The 21422-nt window shown below is 39.4% G+C and overlaps 1 protein-coding gene across 4 annotated transcripts in view; it reads left to right on the forward strand.

Annotated features, from left to right (window-relative positions):
• dcun1d1 (DCN1, defective in cullin neddylation 1, domain containing 1 (S. cerevisiae)) overlaps window positions 1-21422 on the forward strand; it is a 51382-nt gene that overhangs the window by 4314 nt on the left and 25646 nt on the right. For 3 of the 4 annotated variants that reach the window (XM_080185736.1, XM_080185735.1, XM_080185738.1), the window contains exon 2: window positions 4970-5186. In XM_080185736.1, coding sequence (XP_080041862.1) covers window positions 5012-5186 — 175 coding nt within the window. In that variant the 5' untranslated portion in view covers window positions 4970-5011. Of the gene's footprint in view, window positions 1-4963; window positions 5187-21422 lie in introns of those variants that run through there. The other variant, XM_080185734.1, reaches the window with a different exon arrangement.

Genomic DNA, 21422 nt, shown 5'->3' on the forward strand with positions numbered 1-21422 from the left:
TAACATTTTGAATAGAAAATTCTGATCTACACATAAAGGATTTGCCCCTTTATATAAAGAATGGTGATTACAATTTACTTTTGAAAACTAATTACAACTGATATCAAATATTTTTTCTCTTTTATATTTTGGCTGACTTGCTGAATGGTAGGCGAAGAAAAGATTTTAAAGTTGATTTATTTTATTTGAATTAGATTTATACAAATTGTTATCATAAGATCTTAACCAGTTTAAAAAGGTTTAAAACTCAGCCTTAATTTGATCTGTGTGATTAGTGCCTGAATCAGTTTAAATGATTGGAGTTATTCCATTTTATTTATTACTCTCAAGCACGTAACACTTGGTAAACCATGATGTTTAATTAAGAAGTTGTAACATTTTGAAAACTGTTCTGTCCCTCACATGACATCAAATCCATTTGCCAGATACACAGCATCTTGGGTGTCAGTCCAGAAATACATGCTGTGATGTCATTGGGATGTGCCAGATCAATCTTTTTTTGGCACTGGGAAGCTATTCTTAGTTTCTAAGAGGGGGAACAAAAACATGTTTGGTGATGTCTATGACAAAATGTTAGCACAATGTGCATTTTGAGGGAGGGAATATACCTGTGGCTTATTAGTCATTTACACAAGCATCAACATACAAGTATTGATTTGATTGGATTGTGTTCGGGTAGAATTGGGTTACATTTTGTGTGTTCAGTTTTTCTGTTTTGCTCATGTTTTAGATTACATAGACATTTTTGTTTTATTCATTCAAGGGAATGTGTGCTTCACTGGCTAGGCCAGCATTCATTGCCCATCTTGAATTGCCCTTGAGAAGGTGCTGGTGAGCTGCTTTCTTGAACTGCTGGAGTCTGCATGGCATAGGTACACCCAAAATATGGGTGAGAAGGTTGTTCCAGGATTTTGACCCGGCGACAGTGAAGGAACAGGGATATATTTCTAAGTCAGGGTAGTGAGTGGCGTGGAGGGGATTTTCCAGGTGCTGGTGTTCCTTGTTGAAGATTAAGATGGTGTTATTTAAGCTGTATTCAAACTTCAAATGTTATTGAATGGAAATATTTTTTCCACCTGAAAAACAACTGTATAGTTGTTGCGCACATTCTGATAAATATGTTACTGAACAAAAATGTGGCTTTTCCACTTTACTTTGTTGCTACATTGGGCCTTGGATAGAATTTTTCTTAATGTCATCCCATTTCTCTTAACTTCTGAGTCCTACTGTAACTTGAACTTTCCTACTGTATGTTGAGACTATTTGTTGGATTATTTCTGTTCCACTACTTGGTGCTCTTGTAGACTTGGTTTCTGCTTCTTACCTGAGTTTTTTCACTCTGTCAGGCTGGGTCTGATCTATTCCTGCAGGTTCCCATCCTATTCTGATGCTGTTCCTATGGGGCTCAATTATTTCTGTTGATAACTTTCCTTCTGTGGTTCCTGCTTCACCTTCTATAATTTTTAATCTTCTTTCAAACTCCTCTAAGCTGTCCATTGCCAAATCTGGCTGGTGTTTCATTTCATGTGTTTCAGGGCCGTCTTCCCTCCAAAAATGCTCAGTACTCTCGGATTATCCTGTGCAGTAACGATAAACCACACTGATGATTGCTTCCAATAAACAACTCTCCCCTGCCCATCACTCTCCTCTCTAACAAATCTCTGTGATAAAACAAGTTGATTTTGCATTATTTGTTTTTTCAAAAATATATTTATATTGAAGATTTTTTTCCATTTTTACAAATAATGCAACAAACCCTCAAACTGGTACAATACAGCTTAATTATTTTTCAACATGTACAGATAACGGCAGGAAAATAACAACATAATTTGGATTAATCATTGTAGCTGGTGCTTCTCATGATATATAAAAAAAAGAGACAATGGGATATACCTAAGATAACAACAGAATAAAGCCATGAGTATATGGCGTAGCTGTGCAAACCCTTGCTTTCAGAATCTTGTACCACATTTGGGCGTGCACTAGGATGTGCTTTCCCATATCCAACTACACTGAGAGCATCATTGATACAAAACACTTTTTTTTTTCCCCCAGTCAGAGGAAGTCAGAGGTTCTTTATCCCCAGAATAACAGAAATGCAAAAAATATGCAACACCGTTATTTCTACGGTAGTTTTTCTCACCAACTGTGAGGATTCATAGAGCCATACCCACAACTGCTATACTAAGCCACTTATTCACCTTCCTACAGTGGTGCTACTCACATTAGACATGATTAAAGTGAAGGATACCATAGAATATATGCCATAACTATAAATACAAGGATTATTAGGTATCGCACAGCCCTAGTACCATACAGCCTACACTGCACACTCGTTAACCAAAAGCTTTAAGCTGAGGGATGCGTTCCATTAAAGATAAATGGACGTCCCTGGTTTTAAAAGGACAACAGGTGAAATTTGCCTCTGTGCTAATTACTAGATCACCTCTATCAATATGATTAACAAAACAGGATCAGAAAGGAAATGTAATGACAAGGGGTAAAGTCCAGTATTAAAAATGAACTGCAGATTGTGTTTCCAAATTATTGCCTTCCGTGGAGGTTAGAAAGATCAAAGCCTCAGTAAGATTGTTAAGCATCCTTGAGGATCCGTCATATGTAACCCTCAGAGGAGCAGAATATAGCAAGGCATTCTGTATTCGGATAGCTTTCAGACATTATCTAACTTCACTGAAACCCCTGTAGCATTGCTGATGAGAAGTCTTGGAAGAACCAGACCTTTGCTCCAGCACAGAGCAAGGCCCCACCATGCCTGGCCACTTACGATACTCTTTTGCAATCTCTGAAGTTATGAAAATGCATGATAATAGGCCAGTGTCGTTGAATGTCCCTAGGACTCCAAGACAGGACACGATGTGCCCCATAAAGTTAAATACTCCCAGCTTTTGTGTTGAGAGTAAGAAAATATTGCAGCCTGCCCTCAAAAAATTTAACTGGAAACTCACCTTCAGCTTCTTCTGGAAAACCTATCTCTCTCCAAGTCAATCATGGTATCTTGACACATCATGTAGCTGATTTTCCAAGGATTGTAAGCGGGCCTCAACTGAGGAAGTTGCGTTCTCGACAATAAGGATTTTTTCCTCCGCTTTGTTTAAACCTCTTACTGGTACTTTGCAATTCAGAAGTGTGAGCACTGATATTCTATGCCAAAAAGCTGAGTTTATGATCGCTAACTTTAGTAAAATCAGCAGTCATCATCTGCAGTGCTTTTGACAGTGCTGGATTAAGAGCCCATTCACTAAACAAGTTGCCGTGTTAAGGATTTGGCTCCACCCCAGTTGCCTCTAACTGCTCGTTTTTATCGAGGATTTTCTCGACATGTCTCAGCATTTTGTCACCAATGCTTGACCAGAAATCTTCCGGAGACATAGCGTGGCGTTTTCACTCCAGGGTTAGGTAATTATGGGCTGTGCAGCAGGATAAATGAAATGATTAAAAGATGAGTTGTGTCAGAGCGCACGAAAACATAGCTATTCTCGCGTTTGCATCATATGACCCCCATCTGCATTGTTTGGTGGACTGTGAAGTGCTGTCAAAGCAGCTGATCTTTTTTCAGAAGTGTAGCAGTTGCATTCATATGTATAGACAACAGGTAGATGTTGTCCAATAAAGGAATGTGTTACTTCATACTGCAGCAATAGATGTATATATAAAAAAAAGTACAACTTCTGAAAAATCATTTAGTGTGAGTTTACTCTTTTCCATAATTTTAAGTACATGCATTTATGGAATTAATATTATCCTAATGGACCTCTTTGGCATTTAAAGCAGAATTGCAGCACTTTTGGTTGTGTTATGTAGAACCTGTGTACTTAATTTGGAGAAGCTGATATTTGCACCTCATTTTGCAAATGGTTGGATTGAACATTTAGGAGTTGCATGTTCTTGAATCACAGAAATGTTGTGGCAGAGCAAAAGGCCATTTGGTCCATTGTAGTCGTGTTGGCTCTAAAAGTGGGTCAGCTAGTTCCACTCTTCTTCCTCTATCCATAGCATTGCAAATTTGTTATCTTAAGATAGTTATCCAATTCCCTGTTGATAATCACAGTTGAATCCGGCTCCACCTCGCACTCTAGCAATGTATTCCAGATCCTAATCACTTGTAGCACAAAGAAAATTCACCCATGGCCTATCATTATTTCCCAAATCGCTTGCAGTATAACATCTGATGCTGTAAGTTTTAATTTAACCTCTTCTTCCAGCTGACATAGGTGAGATGAAAGAGGTGGGTTTTACAGCATAATGGGAACTGTTCTGTCTCATTATTCTTTGTCTATATTTAGAAACAAAGTATCTTCAAATTAACACTGGTTTAAAAAAACAGTTTACTGTATAATGCTTATTTCCCCTGGCTTTCCCTAGTTAGTTTGACAGTAGTCTGAATTGAAGATTTCCCAGTATTAACACGGTTCCTCTCTGATCTCATGATCTGATCTGAGCTGCTGAATTAGCCAAACTACACTCCCAACTTCTAATGGTGCAATGTTTTAATAATATTTTGCTTGATAGTTTGATTTAAACCAATGAATTGTAATTATGAAAGTGAATTAATCTGCAACTGTTGAACTTCCACTGTTTCACTTTTCTGGAAAGTTCAATCTACAAATATTTGGGCACTACAGTAACTTATTTTGTGCTATTAAGGCTTATAGTTTACACATTTAACCAATTCTATATTGTTGCTAAATTTAGTGAAGAACAAGGCAAAAAATGAGCCAAATTTGATACTTCCAATTATGCAGGATTATTACATTTGGCACTTGTCATTAAAAGGCTGATTTTTAAAAGAAAACTCTTAAAGTTGGCTGTGTCAGTTTATTTTGGAGTGACGTTTCCTGTATGCTCGGGGACTTGGTTATGTGTCTAAGTATCTGTGTATTTGTGAAACTTGACCAAGTAATCAATGCATAAGCTAAACACTAACAACTTGTTCCCTTATTCTATGCAGAACAAGCTGAAGTCCTCACAGAAGGATAAAGTGCGTCAGTTTATGGTCTTCACACAGTCCAGTGAGAAAACTGCAGTATGTTGTTTATCACAGAATGACTGGAAGTTAGATGTTGCTACAGACAATTTTTTTCAAAATCCAGAACTTTATGTTCGTGAAAGTCTGAAAGGTTCGTTGGATAGAAAGAGGTTAGAACAGTTATACCATAGATACCGAGGTAAGTGTAGTTTTTGTATTTGTGAAGCATAAATTAATTTTCTTAAAGTGCGAGGCTTCTTTCAAATTTCAGTCAACAGTGTTGATCAGTAACACTTTGCTTTTAGGATCTTTTTGGAGATATTGAAATAAATGTCTGGCTTTTTATGTACAGCTGCTGTAGTATTTGAGTCATTATTGTCAAAGAAGGAACTAATTGGACTTATTGTTTTAAGTACTTCAGTGCCTTGATTCAATGGGCAGATTACATTGAAATTGTTATGTATCATAGATTATACCTTTTGCACAAAAATCCACGTTATTAAAACTAGGCAAGGCATATTTGCAAGAAAATACAAATCGTAAGGCAAATTAATCCATGCGCACTTTTAGTAACTGGCTGAAAAGGCACTGATATGAAGCAGTGTAGATGTATTAGCATACACACATCCACATTGCGAGCAGGATTCCCAACATTTGTTTTCCTAATGTGTGCAGTTATACGGGGCAGTAAACATGAGTATGAGTTTGACTCATATCTGCTAAACTACCACACAATATCAGATCATGCCTAACTAATTTGATTAAATTTTTCAAGGAGCTGATTGGGTGTGTAGATGAACGTAGTGCATTTGATGTAGTTGATATGGATTTCAGCAAAATCTTTGACAAGATAAAGAAGGTAAAAGCATATGGGGTCAAGGATAACTTGGCAATTTGGAACCAAAACTGGCTTAGTTGTAGGATAAGGCAGTTGATGTCTGTGTCGATATGCGCAATCTTCTTGGAGATCCTCTCCACTTGGAGCTGGCAGTTATGCATCTCGTGTGCCTTTGCGACGCACGACAATGCAGAATCGCTGAGCAGAAACTGATAGCCAAGTTCCACACAAAGGAAGACGGCCTCAACCGGGATCTTGGGTTCATGTCACGCTGTCTGTAACCCCCACAACTTGCCTGGGCTTGCAAAGTCTCATTAACTGTCCTGACTGGAGACAATGTGCATCTCTTTAACCTGTGCTTAATCTCTCTCCAATCACATTGTCTGTACGTAGAACAGTACAGCACAATATAGGCCCTTCGGCCCTCGATGTTGTGCCCAGTTTTTTCCGAAACAAAGATCAAGCTATCCCATTCCCTATCGTTCTGGTGTGCTCCATGTGCCTATCCAGTAAACGCTTGAAAGTTCCTAAAGCGTTCAACTCCACTATCACAGCAGACAGTCCATTCCACACCCCAACCACTCTCTGGGTGAAGAACCTACCTCGGACATCCCTCCTATATTTCTCAACATAAGAACATAAGAACATAAGAAATAGGAGCAGGAGCAGGCCATCCAGCCCTTCGAGCCTGCCCCGCCATTCAATAAGATCATGGCCGATCCGTCACTGCTCAGTTCCACTTTCCTGCCCTCTCCCCATAACCCTTAATCCCCTCTCCTATCAAAAACCCATCAACCCGCGTCTTAAAAATATTTAGCGAGGCAGCCTCCACCACTTTAACGGGCAGAGAATTCCAGAGATTCACCACCCTTTGAGTGAAGAAGTTCCTCCTCAACTCCGTTCTAAACCGCCCCCCTTTTATCTTGAGGCTGTGCCCCCTAGTCCTATTGTCTTTTTTGAGCGGGAAGAGTCTTTCCACCTCTATCCTATCCATCCCATTCATCATCTTATACGTCTCAATGAGATCTCCTCTCATTCTTCTAAACTCTAACGAGTACAAGCCCAGTTTATTCAGTCTCTCCTCATAGCTCAACCCCCTCAACTCCGGTATCAGCCTAGTAAACCTCCTCTGCACTCCCTCCAAGGCCAAAATATCTTTGCGCAGGTGCGGCGCCCAAAACTGCACACAGTACTCCAGTTGCGGCCTCACCAATGCCCTATACAGCTGCAGCAAGACCTCCCTACTTTTATATTCAATCCCCCTCGCTATGAAGGCCAGCATCCCATTCGCCTTCCTGACCACCTGCTGCACCTGCAAGCTGGGTTTTTGCGACTCATGCACAAGGACCCCGAGGTCCCTCTGCACCGTCGCCTGCTGCAGTTTTTCGCCCCGTAAGTAATAGTCATTCCTACCATTTTTCCTACCAAAGTGGACCACCTCACACTTGCCAACATTAAATTCCATTTGCTATTTCCTGGCCCATTCGCCCAGCCTATCTAGATCCTTCTGCAGACTCTCCACACCCTCCGCACAATTTGCCGTTCCCCCAGTCTTGGTGTCATCAGCAAATTTCGACACTCTACACTCGGTTCCCTCCTCCAGATCATCTATATAAATGGTAAAAAGCTGAGGCCCCAGCACCGACCCCTGGGGCACTCCACTAGTCACCATCCGCCAATCCGAATAGCACCCGTTGACCCCCACTCTCTGCCTCCTATTTGACAACCAATCCTCTATCCACGCTAACACCCTACCCCCAACTCCATGTCCCTCGACCTTCTGCTATAACCTCTTGTGAGGCACTTTGTCAAACGCCTTCTGAAAATCTAGAAAGACCACATCCACCGGCTCTCCTCTATCCACCGCCCTAGACACATCCTCATAGAACTCCAGTAAATTTGTCAGACACGACTTCCCTTTAATGAAACCGTGCTGCGTCTGCTCTATCAAGCAATTCCCTTCAAGATGCCTTGCAATTTCCTCCTTAATGACAGATTCTAACATTTTACCTACCACAGACGTTAAACTAACCGGCCTATAAATCCCCGCCTTTTTCCTGGCACCCTTCTTAAACAACGGCGTAACATTAGCCGTTTTCCAATCATCCGGCACTTCCCCGGAATCCAGCGACGTTTGGAAAATAACCACCAAGGCATCCACTATCACCTCCGCCATTTCTTTCAGAACCCTCGGATGCATTCCATCCGGTCCTGGGGACTTGTCCACAATCAGCCCCTCCAGTCTGTCGAGCACCGCCTTTCTAGTAACAGTAATGTCATTAAGACCCTCCAGTCCTACCACCTTTCCATCGCTAACACCCGGCAAATTATTCACGTCCTCCTCCGTGAAGACAGAAACAAAAAAGTTATTCAATACCTTAGCCATATCCCCATCCCCTACCACTAGGTCCCCTTTCTCATCCTCTAAAGGACCAACATTCACCCTAGCCAGCCTCTTCCTTTTTATATATTTATAAAAACTCTTGCTATCCTTTTTTATATTAAGCGCTAGCCCAGCTTCATAGTTTCTCCTACCCTTCCTTATCAACTTCTTTGTCAATCTTTGTTGACATTTAAACCTCTCCCAATCCTCTTCTCACCCACTACTCTTAGCTACTCTAAATTCCTCCGCTTTTAGTTTAACACTTTCCTTCACCTCCTTTGTTATCCACAGCTTATTACCTCTCCTCCTACTATCCTTTTTGACCATCGGAATAAATTTCCGTTGAGCACCAAGAAAGATCTCCTTAAAGATCCTCCACTGCTCCTCAACAGACCCTCCCTCCAACGCGCTCTCCCAGTCCACAACATGAACCTTATAGTTATGCCCCCTAGTAACAGCTACATTCACCCGAGGAAATAGTCTTTGAACATCCCCTCTAACTATCCCCCTTATCATCTTATAAACCTCTGTTAAGTCACCTCTCATCCTCCTCCGCTCTAAAGAGAAAAGCCCTAGCTCCCCCAACCTTTCCTCATAAGACCTACCTTCTAAACCAGGCAGCATCCTGATAAATCTCCTCTGCACTCTCTCCAATGCTTCCACATCCTTCTTATCGTGAGGTGACCAGAACTGCACACAATATTCCAAGTGTGGTCTCACCAATGTCTGATATAGTTGCAGCATAACCCCACAGCTCTTAAACTCTAACCCCCGTTAATAAACACTGACACACTACCAGCCTTCTTCACGGCTTTATCCACTTGAGAGGCAACCTTCAGAGATCTGTGGATATGAACCCCAAGATCTCTCTGGTCCTCACGTTCCTCAGAACCCTGCCGTTGGCCCTGTAATCTGCATTTAAATTTGTCCTACCGAAATGAGTCACCTCGCACTTATCATGGTTAAACTCCATCTGCCATTTTACGGTCCAGCTCTGCATCCTATCAATTTCTGTTTGCAGCCAGCAGGAGCCCTCTACCTCATCCAGTACTCCACCAATCTTGGTGTTATCAGCAAATTTACTGACCCTTCAGCCCCCTCCTCCAAGTCATTGATAAAAATCACAAATAGCTAAGGACCCAACACTGATCCCTGTGGTACACCGCTGGTACTGGTCTCCAGTCTGAAAATTCTTCATCCACCACCACCCTCTGTCTTCTGAGATTACCAGTTACTTATCCAATTGGCCACATTTCCCTCTACCCCACACCTCCTTACTTTTTCATGAGCCTACCATGGGAACCTTATCAAATGCCTTACTAAAATCCATGTATACGAGATCAACTGCTCTACCTTCATCCACACACTTAGTTACCTCCTCAAAGAATTCAATCAAATTTGTGAGGCAAGACTTACTCTTCACAAATCTGTGTTGACTATCCCGGATTAAGCTGCATCTTTCCAAAAACCTTTAATTACCTGTAAAGACCTGCATTCCAACCATTATCTTGTAAATTGAGTTTGTGTCTTTATATGCCCTGTTTGTGAACACAACTTCCACTCACTTGATGAAGGAGCAGTGCTGCGAATGATTGTGGCTTATGCTACCAAATAAACCTGTTGTTGTGAGTGGTAGGAGACAGAGAGTGGTGGTAGAAGGGCAGTTTGTGTGATGCTAAGTAAGTTTGTGGATGACACAAAAATTGGCATGGTGGTTAATAGTGAGGGAAAAAGTCTTTGGTTGCAGGAAATTATAGATGGGCAGATCAGTGGCAGTTAGAATTTAACCCTGAAAAGTGTGAAGTGATGCACTTTGGAAGGAGTAACAAGACAAGGGAATACTCAATGAATGGCAGGATATTAGGAAGCTCAGGTGGACAGAGGGATCTTGGGGTGCTTATCTACAGATTCCTGAAGGTGGTGTAGATTAATAGCGTAGTTAAGGCATATGGGATACTTGCCTTTATCAGTCTTGGTATAGATTAGAAGAACAGGGAGATTATGGTGGAGCTGTGCAAAACACAAAGGAGATTCACAAAAATGTTGTCTTGGATGGAGCATTTGAACTATGAATAAAAGCTGGATAAATTCGGGTTGTTTTCTTTTAGCGCAGAGAAGCTTGGGGGAGCAGCTGATTGAGGTGTATAAGATTATGAAGGAGATGGATAGGAAACAGCTGTTCCCACAGTTAAAGGGTCAATAATGGGGAGAGGGGGTTATAATTTTAAGATGATGGGCAGAAGATTTAGAGGGGATTTGAGGAACGTTTATTTTTAACCCAGAGGATGGTGGGAGTCTGGAATGCACTACCAGGGAGGGTAGTAGAGGCAGGAAGCCTTACAACCTTTAAGAAGTACATGGATGAGCTCTTGAAATGTCATAACGTTCAAGGCTCTGGGCAAAGTGCTAGAAAGTGGGATCAGTATTGACTTAGTGTGGTTTTGTCAGTGCAAATTTGATGGATCGTCTAGCCTCTTCTGTATTGTATAATTTGATGACTCTTATGATACAATTGGATATGCTTGAAAACTTTTCTGTTTGTGAGGCATGTTGGGATGTACATAACAATGTGTTATGTTGTACATGATTAGATTTGAGGAAAGGCTCTTTGCAAATGATCTATATCTAGGCTTTCTTTAACTCACAATTCAGTTTTTTAAAATATTGATTTGTAGAACGGAGGGAGCTCTTAGATGAGATGGTAGTTTACAAGGATGGTGGAGTCAAGAATTTTCTTTTGAGGAGTGGGGTGATGAAGACAGATTTAAAAGAGAGGGGCAGTGCCTGAAGAACAAAATCTGTTTACAAAAAAGCCTAACATGGGGACCAGATGAGGGTGGGGGAAGCAGAGTTGGTGATCAGTTTAGTGGGAATAGGATCAAGGGAACAGGATGCAAGTCTTGTGGACAATATCAACTCAAGAGTGGGCATGGAGAAAGTTAGAAGCGAAAGTAGAGAAATATGCAAGTTCAGGATTAGGGCAGGGAGGGAGCATTAAAGGAAGTTTGGCCTGCTGATGAGTGAAATGGGAAACAAATGGGTAAAAGATGTTGATTAATGTCTTTCTTCATTTCATTAGGGATAAGATGACAACTTAGCAGGATATATTCGCTCTTATAATTGTTTATGGGAGTTGGTTTGTCTTGAACCGTTCAAAGTGGGTTGTGTGAAAAATGTGATGAGTACTTTGGATTTTAAATTGTCACAGTATTCTTTTAAGAAGTGGAATGCAATACAAGAGATCAAAGTTATAGCTTGCCCCTGTAACTGAATTAACAGCCGTGCAACTTCAGATTGGTTCAGGTTTTCTCAGAATAATGGAGAAGATATCATGAAATTTACAATGGCCAGTAATATTCATGAAATGCATTTGTGATCTTGTTGCTTTTAGTTAAAGTGATACTGAGTCCACTCCTTGAATACATTTGAAGTAAACTTGCAGATTGACAGTATTGCAGTTGTATTAGAGACTAATGTTTGCAAAACTCTTGCTGCATCAAAGTTGTGTGACCTCGATACTTGATGAGGGAACTTTAAATACTAGTGTATTTTACTCAACTTCTGGCATATTCAAAAAGATGAGTTCAAGTTTATCAACATTCTACATACTCAACTAACTACAACTAGAATTTTTAAAAATGTAACTACACCAAAAGCTTCTCTGCTTATAACTACGATTTTACTTTATGAAAAGTTTGATGTCTTAGCATTTAGTATTTTGCCATATTGTGTCATTCATGATTTTTCCTTCTTGCAAGTACATCTTCCTCTTTTTTTTTGTGAAGGGGGTTCATTTTTATTAATATTTGCTCCACTGTCTGCGTTAGAGATGGAAAGAAGACTTTTGTTTCAGGATTGTCTGAACACGATGTTGGTATCGCAAATTAAGTACAGCATCAGAAGGTCCCAAAGCGTTCCACAGTCAGTGAACTACTTTTGAAATGTGTTTAACTCCTCTATCCTCTTGACATTATTTGCTTCTGTCAATAATGAACATGCTTGAGATTTAGCTCTATTCACTTGGATCTTTGAGGGTCGAAAGAATAGCTCCAGTGTATTAAACTGAAAATGATAGGTTTGCAGCTAATTGTTGTTAAGATTCATGTTTCCTGTAAGTTCATTTTAACCTCCAATTATCATAGACTATTTCAGCAGTTTTCAATTTATCTGAGTGTCAGCTCTTGTTTTGATCAAATGCCTGATCCCACCCTGATCACAATGTAAGTTTTCCTGGCAATCCAGGCAGTTTGATTTTTATCTCATACTGTGTTTGGTCAACTTTTAATCCTTTGAGTGGGTGGATGTATTGATTTTTTTTTCAAAATGTTAGCATAAAGACATTTTTTTTTGGATTTGTCAGAATAGCTAGTTGCTATTAATACTTTTATTTCCCTTCACTATTTTTTTCCCTGCTCTCATGTTCCTGTCACTAAGGACAATGATCTGGAATTCGCCAAACTTCATTCATCCAGGGTGCTGTTCAGTTTCCAGTGATGAATTTATGTCAGTTTGATGAAGAATAATTAATATTTTCCATAGCGAGAATAGCAGCAGATCAGGAATCTTTTATTCATTCATTGGTTGTGGGCATTGCTGGCTGGCCCTGTATTTATTGCCCATCCCTGAGGGCACAGTACTGTAGATCTGGGGTCACATGTAGGCCAGACCAGGTAAGGATGACACGTTTCCTTCTCTAAAGCACATTAGTGAACCAAAAGGGTTTAACTTTTAAACTCTTAATTCCAGATTTTCTTGAATTCAAATGTCACCATCTGCCATGGTTGGATTTGAACTCGAGTCCCTACAGCACTATCCTGAATCTCTGGATTACCAGTCCAGTGACAAAACCACTGTGCCACTGCCTCCACTGAATATTTCAGAATTTATTTTGCTGCTTACTTCTGTGGCATTTTCAATCTGTTTTATTTTGTTTATAGCCAGCTACAAGGTAATAAAATATGTAAATAGAAATGAAAATTGGCATAAAAACAAGGAATATTAGAAAAATAGCAGTTCATCTCCAAATATATCTCAATACTGACCGTGAACTGTTGAGTGTTAGGAAGAATGCTTGTATTGTACCAGTGAAATCTGAGCGATTTCAAGAAATGGAGCAGAAAACATCCATCCCAAGAGACAATTTCAATGTGTTTCAAGGTCTCACTAATTTAACTGAGTTTTTTGAAAGTGACAAAAATGATTGAAGGAAGGGCTGTTGATGTTGTCTACATGGACTTTAGTAAAGCACTTGACAAGATCTCTTATGGCAGGCTGGTGCAAAAGGTTAAATCACACAGGAATGAACTAGCTAGATGGATTCAGAACTGGCTTGGTCATAGAAGAGGGTAGCAGTGGAAGGGTCCTTTTCTGAATGGAGATCTGTGACTAGTGGTGTTCTGCAAGGATCAGTGCTGGGACCTCTGCTGTTTGCTATATATATATAAATGACTTGGTGGTCTCATTAGCAAGTTTGAAGATGATACTAAGATTGCTGGAGTTGTGGATAGTGATGAAGGTTGTCAGAGAATACAGCAGGATATAGATAGGCTGGAAAATGGGGCAGAGAAATGGCATTTGGAATTCAGTTTGGACAAATGATGATACATTTTGTTAGGTCCAATTCGGGTGGGAGCTATAACGTAATTGGCAGAACCATCATAGACATGTAGAGATCTGGGTGTGCAGGTCCACGGATCTTTAAAAGTGGTAGTGCAGATGGAAAAGATGGTGAAGAAAGCATTTTTTTTTCCCAAAAATATACTTTATTCATAAAAATCTCAAATAAACCATTACATGTCTTTGAATTGCAAACAGTGCAAAATTAAAACTTTTTACAGTTCTATACAAATTGTAGTCATAACACATTTCAAACCTTAAAACTATATACATGCCTCAAAAATTACTGTGTGCCTTTATTTCTCAGATTGGCGCACAGTTACGCAGGTCGAAGATGTTCTACAGTTCCCGGGCCCTCGGTCTGCCTCCGTTAAAAGGCCTTATAGTGTGGCCTTTCCCTAACCACCTTTTTTCCAAAAATATACTTTATTCATAAAAATCTCTAATAAATCATTGCAAATCTCCATGACTGAATTGCAAACAGTGCAGAATTAAAACTTCTTACGGTTCTATACAAATTACAGGTGAAGAAAGCATATGACATGCTTGCCTTCATTGGACAGGACATCGAGTATAAAAGTTGGCAAATTACATTACAGTTATATAAACCATTGGTATATAACCATATTTGGAACACTATCCAATTCTGGACACCACACTACCAGAAGGATGTGGAGGCTCTGGAGAGAGTACAGAAAAGGTTTACCTGGATGTTGCCTGGTATGGAAGGTATTGGCTATGAGGAGAGATTGAATAAACTGGGATTGTTCTTCCTGGAAAGATGGAGACTGAGGGGTGACCTGATAGAAGTTTATAAAATATTGAGAGGTATTAATAGAATTAACAGTTGGAAGCTTTCTCCCAGAGTGGAAATGACAATTACAAGAGGGCAAAGGTTCAAGAGGGGAAAGGTTCAGTAGAGATGTGTAAGGGAAGTTTTTTTACACAGTGTGGTGGGAGCCTGGAATGCACTGCCAAGTGAGGTGGTTGAGACAAACTCGTTAGTAACACTTCAGACTTATCTGGATAGACATATGAACAGATGGGGAATAGAGGGATACAAGCATTTGGTCTAGAGAGGATAACACAATTGATGCAGGCTTGGACTGTGCTGTACTGTTTTTTGTTCTTTTCCATTTATGGTATCCAACAATGTAAGGAATAAGGGGGCCATTTAGTACATTGTGCTGGCCCTTTTGAAGAAATTATCCAACTAGTCCCATTTCCCTGCAATTTTTTTCCTGTTCAAGTACTTATCCAATTTCTTTTTTGGAAATTACTGCTTCCACCACCCTTTCAGGCAGTGAATTCTAGATCATTATTTGGTGCGAATATGAATTCTGTTCATCTCTCCTGGTTGTTTTGCTAATTAAGCAAAAGTTATCCCTGATTAATGCAGTAGCAACAGTTTATCTATTATCAAAACCCCTCATTATTTTTTAATACCTCTTAATTTTCCCTCAACTTTCTCCTGCTCCAAGGAGAGAGATTTCAACTTCTTAATCTCTCCACACAGTGTAGTTGCTCAACCCTAGTAGGATTCTGGTAAATCCTCTCAGCATTCCTTTCGAAGCCTTGACAGCCTTCCTAAAGTGTGGTGCCCATAATTAGACACAATACTCTCACTGGGATCTAGCCAGTTATTTATAAAGGTTTAACGTAACTTCCTTGCATTTGTACTGTGTCTCTATTTATAAAGCACTTCCCAGATGCTTTTTTAATAGTTTTATACACTTGTCCTGACACCGACAGGGGTACAGTAGCATAGCACTTATGGTACTGGTCTGGACTAATGATCTGGAGATGTGAGGTCAAATCAGCACCATAGCTGCTAGAGTATTCCTGGAAATAAAATCTGGAACAAAAAGCTAATATCCGTAACGGTGACTACTTTTTGTTTATAAAAAAATCTCATTCACTAATGCCCATTTGTAGATGGCATTCTCCGTCCTTACCTGGTTTGGCTTATGTATTCCTCCACAAGCACATGTGAATGACTCTTAATTGACCAGTGACATTCAGATGTAGTGACTGAATTTAAAAACAAAATATGAACTACCCAGTCTCTGTAACTGCACCTCTTTTAAAATTTACCATGTAGTCTATATTGCCTCTCCCCATTCTTTGTCCCAAAAAGCAACTATTATTTGTCTAAAAGTAATGTTGCCTCAGTCTTGTATACTTTGCTCACTGATACCATCCTGTAATGAAAATGGCACAGATGGAATCAGTTTTAAATTCAGCAAACTCAGCCTCGTTGTTGATTTTAAAAGATGAGAATTACAATTCACAGTTCAACTTATTGAAAGAAACAAAATGTTTCAAGAAATTATGAAGTGGTGTAAGTAATTATTGAAGTAGCCCTACTATTTCCTGGGACTTCTGGGACTGTAAGGGTCCTACTTATGGACCCTATAGTGTTGGTGTGTCTTTACAATGGCAAAAATCCCCTGGCAATTCTGAAGCTTTGACTCATTGCAGGCACTGATTTGAACTCAATTCCAAGGCATTAATCTGGACCTCTAGATTACCAGTCCATCATCAAAATTATTCTAGTCAGAAAAAGGAGCGTTTTGCCACGTGGAATTTAGGTTTGAAAGAGGTTAGTTTCTAAACAGTTTGGTCTCTTGATAGAGTCAAGTGCTTGTTGTAAAGTTGCATTTTCACTTACTGTTAAGAGCAAGTTTGGACTGTTTGTAACTAGGTAAATGCAATACCATTTGTATGTTGAGTGAAGAATATGCAATTCAAAGCACAGTTATACTTCCTTGAGGAAATTAGTGTTTCACAGTGAAAATTTGTTTTTATGTGCGATTTGCACTAAATTACAATCATGTGACAAATGTTTGACATCTAGTTCTGGTGCATGTAAGCTGTCCACCTGCTTTAGGTTTGCATACATCTATGATCACTTAATTAACCTTTCTATAAGTTTAAGAAATGATTCAATATTTGTGATAAAATATTGGAACCTGAGTTGAAAATTATATCAAAGATTGTCAGGAACATTGCTTTTGAGGTGCTAAATTCCACTTTTTTCTTTTCCTATTTGTACTAATTGCTGTTTTATTTTAAACCTACATGAAGTTTTGAATCCAAATATAGATTTGTTTCAAATAGTAAATACAGTAGTCCTGAAATCTGTCTCCAGAAGTTGTCTAAATTGTGTTCCTAATTAGCACCACATGAATCATATTGCCTTCAGGGTACATCCTCTGCTACTGCCAATTTTGGTATGTGTCAGCAGGATCAGGTGGCTTTTATTGGAATCCTTTCCCCTTTGTATCTTGTGTGCTGTATCTGATATGTGTTTTCCCTGACCACTTTATCCCCTACACTTCTATGCGGTTTTGTATGCTGTGCATACATGGTGTATGATACACAGGAATTAAATATGACATTGTTTTCCTCAATCCATTTATAATATTATTATTAAATCCTGATTAATCTGCAACCTGGCTTCTGTAGTGACTTAAAGCCAATGACTTCTCAGTTTTGCAAAATACTTTGTTTATTATGCTGTTGCTAGTTAAACTAGGGGAATTTCACAGTAACTTCATTGCAGTGTTAATGTAAGCCTTACTTGTGACTAATAAACTTTAACTACTTTAAACTGAAAATATCACATTGATATGTTTTCCCACGAACTTTTACACTATGCGGATTATAAAGAATGTATAACCATGCCGGTTGTATTCTAATAAAAGTTTATCCCTGCCTGACAAGGACTCATTGACAATATCGTATTCTAGATTCCTTGTTTTAAGTGTCTTGCCCTCTCCATACGCTCCTCACAAATACAGAGCAACTGTCCAACTACCATGTCTTTGAATTTGATCAGTTTTCTATTGTTTCTTTTCTTAAAATCTGTACACTTATCAATTAGTTTTATATCTTTGGAAACCCAATGATTTGTTCTCCGATGAAATTAGATTTTTATATACCTATTTACAGTCTAGACTAAAACCCCAAACTAAGAATTTTTTTTTCTTGTCTCAAAAATATGAAACTGCTAAGGGAAGTATTTGATTGAGGTGTTTTCCACCTGAATGAGGAGTCCATACTAAAATTACCTGGAGGGCACATTACATTTGAAACTGTTCTGGAGCTAAGCAATCTTATTCTTTGTAGTTTAGATTAGATTTTTTTAAAAAGGAAGATACTTGATTTGATTACCAAGGTTTTTTCTTAAAACAAAAGGAATTGATATGAATGTAGAAATGTTTTGAGTAGATCTACAGTGAGGGTAATGAGAGCAGAAGGAATAGCCACATGGAATATATCAGTTCAGATTTTGTAGTCAGAGGCTAACACTGTTTGTTTGCCATTATACACTTGTCTGCACATTTTTTATGGGTTTTTGTATGAAGATTTAAAGTTATTAAAACTCAAAAACAGTGTGGTGTCTTCTACAGAGACCTGGAACTTGTGAAAAGGATCAGCAAAAGTCTGTCTCAATCAGCCAGATTGAATTATCTGAACTGAGGCAGACTCTAAATGAGGATGTGTAACTTAGAATAGTTAATTCAATAGAAAATGACATTATAGAAGGCAAAATAAAAATAGAAAGAAAGATGGGATTAGGAGAGAGAAATAAGAGTCAGAAATAAAAAGGCTCAGATTTTGCTGTTGTAATTTCTGTGCAACTATCATCTTTTACTGTTATGCTGAAATTGATAGCAGCTTCTGAAGTGCACACATGCATGGTCTCCCCAGACTACGATCAAGTAGAAGTCAGTGAACTGACCAGAGCTTATCTTTTTATGCTATTAGTTTTGCTGTAAAAGCCCTGGAAACAATTGCACTCATTGAATGAGGTGCAGCTAGGTTTTTAACAGCAAACTAAGTTTATAATTACTGCTGAGAAACTGATTTTGTGGAAGGATTATCAGTGCACTTTGCCTCCTGGTTTGCTTTGAAAATACTTCAGTGTCATTGGTTGATTATCCTGCTTGATGACATTACTTTTGCTGGATGCCTAAAATCTCCATTTAACTTGGTCAGATTCAAATTGATACCAGAAAAGGAGAAACCAAGCCACAGAGAGCACGAGGTCTTTGTGTGCATCTGTCTTTGAAGTCAGCTTCACTGCTGACTGCAAAATCCAGACCAATGTTAAATTTTAAAAAAAGTTTTAAAAATTTGTCAATGATAATTTAGATCCACTAGAATGCGTCTCCACATTGTAACAGTTAATTTTTGTGCTTGACAGTAATTAAAACTTATACAGTTTAAAAATTCACTTACACTTTTCAACAAACTCTAACCTTTTCTGGTGTCTTTATTGGGTACCTATCACACAAGTGCCCCAACTTCTCACAGTTGCATCTGTTTTAATGCTGAGTCTTTCAATGAGATATCAGTTTAACAGTTTCTTAACAGAGAGAGCGATTTCTGTATTTAACTGCATATGTGTTGAATCTGGAAGCTGCGGTCTTATTCAGACTTTGATTGTGAGGAGCACTGATTATTTATTTATCAATAATATGAGTATTTATTTCTACCGCAACATCCAGTACCTGGAATAAGCTGCTATTTAGTACATTAAATATTTGTCCAATTTGAGCATTTCAGAAGGAATGTAGATTTCATTTAGTTGAGTGGCTTCTGACATCAGATTTTCTGCTCTGGGTATGAACTACTGTTGCCTAAAATTGTGGTACAGATAGTCATTTGATTGCACAGAACTGAAGTAGCGCTGAAAAAAGAGATGTCAAAATTTTTCACCTTGCAGCCATCAGGACACTTAGCAAGAATATCAGTACAAGTGGAAAGTAACAATTTATACTGTATGAAAAGAGTGTTGTTTGTGTCGATTGTTTGTCAAGTGGATTGATAGAGGTATTGTCATGGAGAATGTACCAGTTGATGGTAGACTGATAGTTAACTGCCAAACATTGTTTGAAATTTACACCAGGCAACTTGACCCTGATTGGTCATGGCATTGCCCTAAGGAATGAATCAGCAAATGGCTGCCACTTATTTTGTTTAACTAAATAGGCACGATGTGTGTGTATATGTTCTTCCTCTCTGCAAAGTACAGGGTGTTGTGTTAATATAAGTAGCTTCCAGTACATGTAAATGTGCCACACTGCAAACTCGACTGACACTATTAATGTGGTTGTCAGCTTAATTCTTAATGAGGATTATTTAGCAAATGTTGTTCAATCATATCTAGCGCTGGACAGTGTTTTGAGTTTTGCAAGCCCAGGTTGGTTATGTACAGTTTGTACCTTGCTCATTGTGAACAGAGGCTGGGGCATGCTGTTTGATACGATGCTCCAATTTTTTGGAAAGTATGACCTACATACCTAGTATAACACTGCCACTGAAATTTATGTACCACATTTGTGTGATAGGTAGCAAGTCATTTTGGCTTGATGGCAACTTTCTGTTAGTGGCAGTTGCCACTTGTATAGCAGAATGTCTAACAGCTGTTGCTTAAGCTTTTGAGATATCTTACCCTTCCAGGGCAATCCAAAATTGAATGGGCACCTTTTGGAGCCGAAGTGGTGGCCTTCAACCCATTCACGAATTTGCATGATACACAGTGTGAGATGAGATGAGCTGATCAGCGTAGCCACTTTCCTGCAGGATGCCTCTAACGCACCCTATTTCAGCTTCAAGCTTGCATGGTGATTAAATGGCACAAGCCCTATTTATAAGGTTGCCAATAAGACCAAGTATGGAACTATAAGAATCCCAATTTGTAAATTGACTGTTGACATGCCTCTTTTTTTCAACAATAATTGTGCTGGGTTTTTTTATTTCTCCTTTCTTACACTTTTTGCTTTTGTGGCCAGGTGTGGCTGCTGTTGTGTACTTTATTGCAGTTGGACTAAAAGTGGTTCTTGATTGAAAGGCAGTGGCTCAGGAAAATTGGCTCATGTGCCTCTAAGCAAATACTTACTATTGACAAAACCACAGGTAGGTGCATACCAAGAGATATAAAAATGTGGGAATATTTGGTAAAATCAGATGTTGCAGCATTATGGCTTTTGTGTATAAAACTGGATCATAGAGAATTATTGAGTCCCAAAGTACAGAAGGAGACCATTTGGCCCATCGAACCTGTAGCAGCCGCAGTCCTACCCAGGCCCTATTCCCATAACCCCATGCATTTATCCTGCTAATCCCCCTGACACTAGGGTCAATTTTAACACGGCCAATCAACCTAACCTGCACATCTTTGGACTGTGGGAGGAAATTGGTGCACCTGGAGGAAACCCACATAGATATGGGGAGAATGTGCAAACTCCACATGGACAGTGACCGAGGCCGGAATTGAACCTGGGACTGTGGCGCTGTGAGGCAGCTTTGCTAACCACTGTGCTGTCCCAACTACTGTGTCACTGTGACACCTTTGAATGAACGTTGTCTCATAGCATCAGGGATCCAGGTTAGATTCCGGCCTTGGGTAACTGTCAGTGTGGAGTTTGCACATTCTCCCTATGTCTGCATGGATTTCCTCTGGGTGCTCTGGTTTCTTCTCACTGTCCAAAGATATGCAAGCTAGGTGGATTGACGATGTTATGATAGTTAGGTTAAGGGGCTTAGTGGGGACATGAGGTTAGGTGATAGGGCGGTGGATGGCCCTG

The sequence above is a fragment of the Carcharhinus amblyrhynchos genome, chromosome 3 (genome assembly GCF_965287045.1).
Source record: "Carcharhinus amblyrhynchos chromosome 3, sCarAmb.v2.hapA, whole genome shotgun sequence".
NCBI lineage: Eukaryota > Metazoa > Chordata > Chondrichthyes > Carcharhiniformes > Carcharhinidae > Carcharhinus > Carcharhinus amblyrhynchos.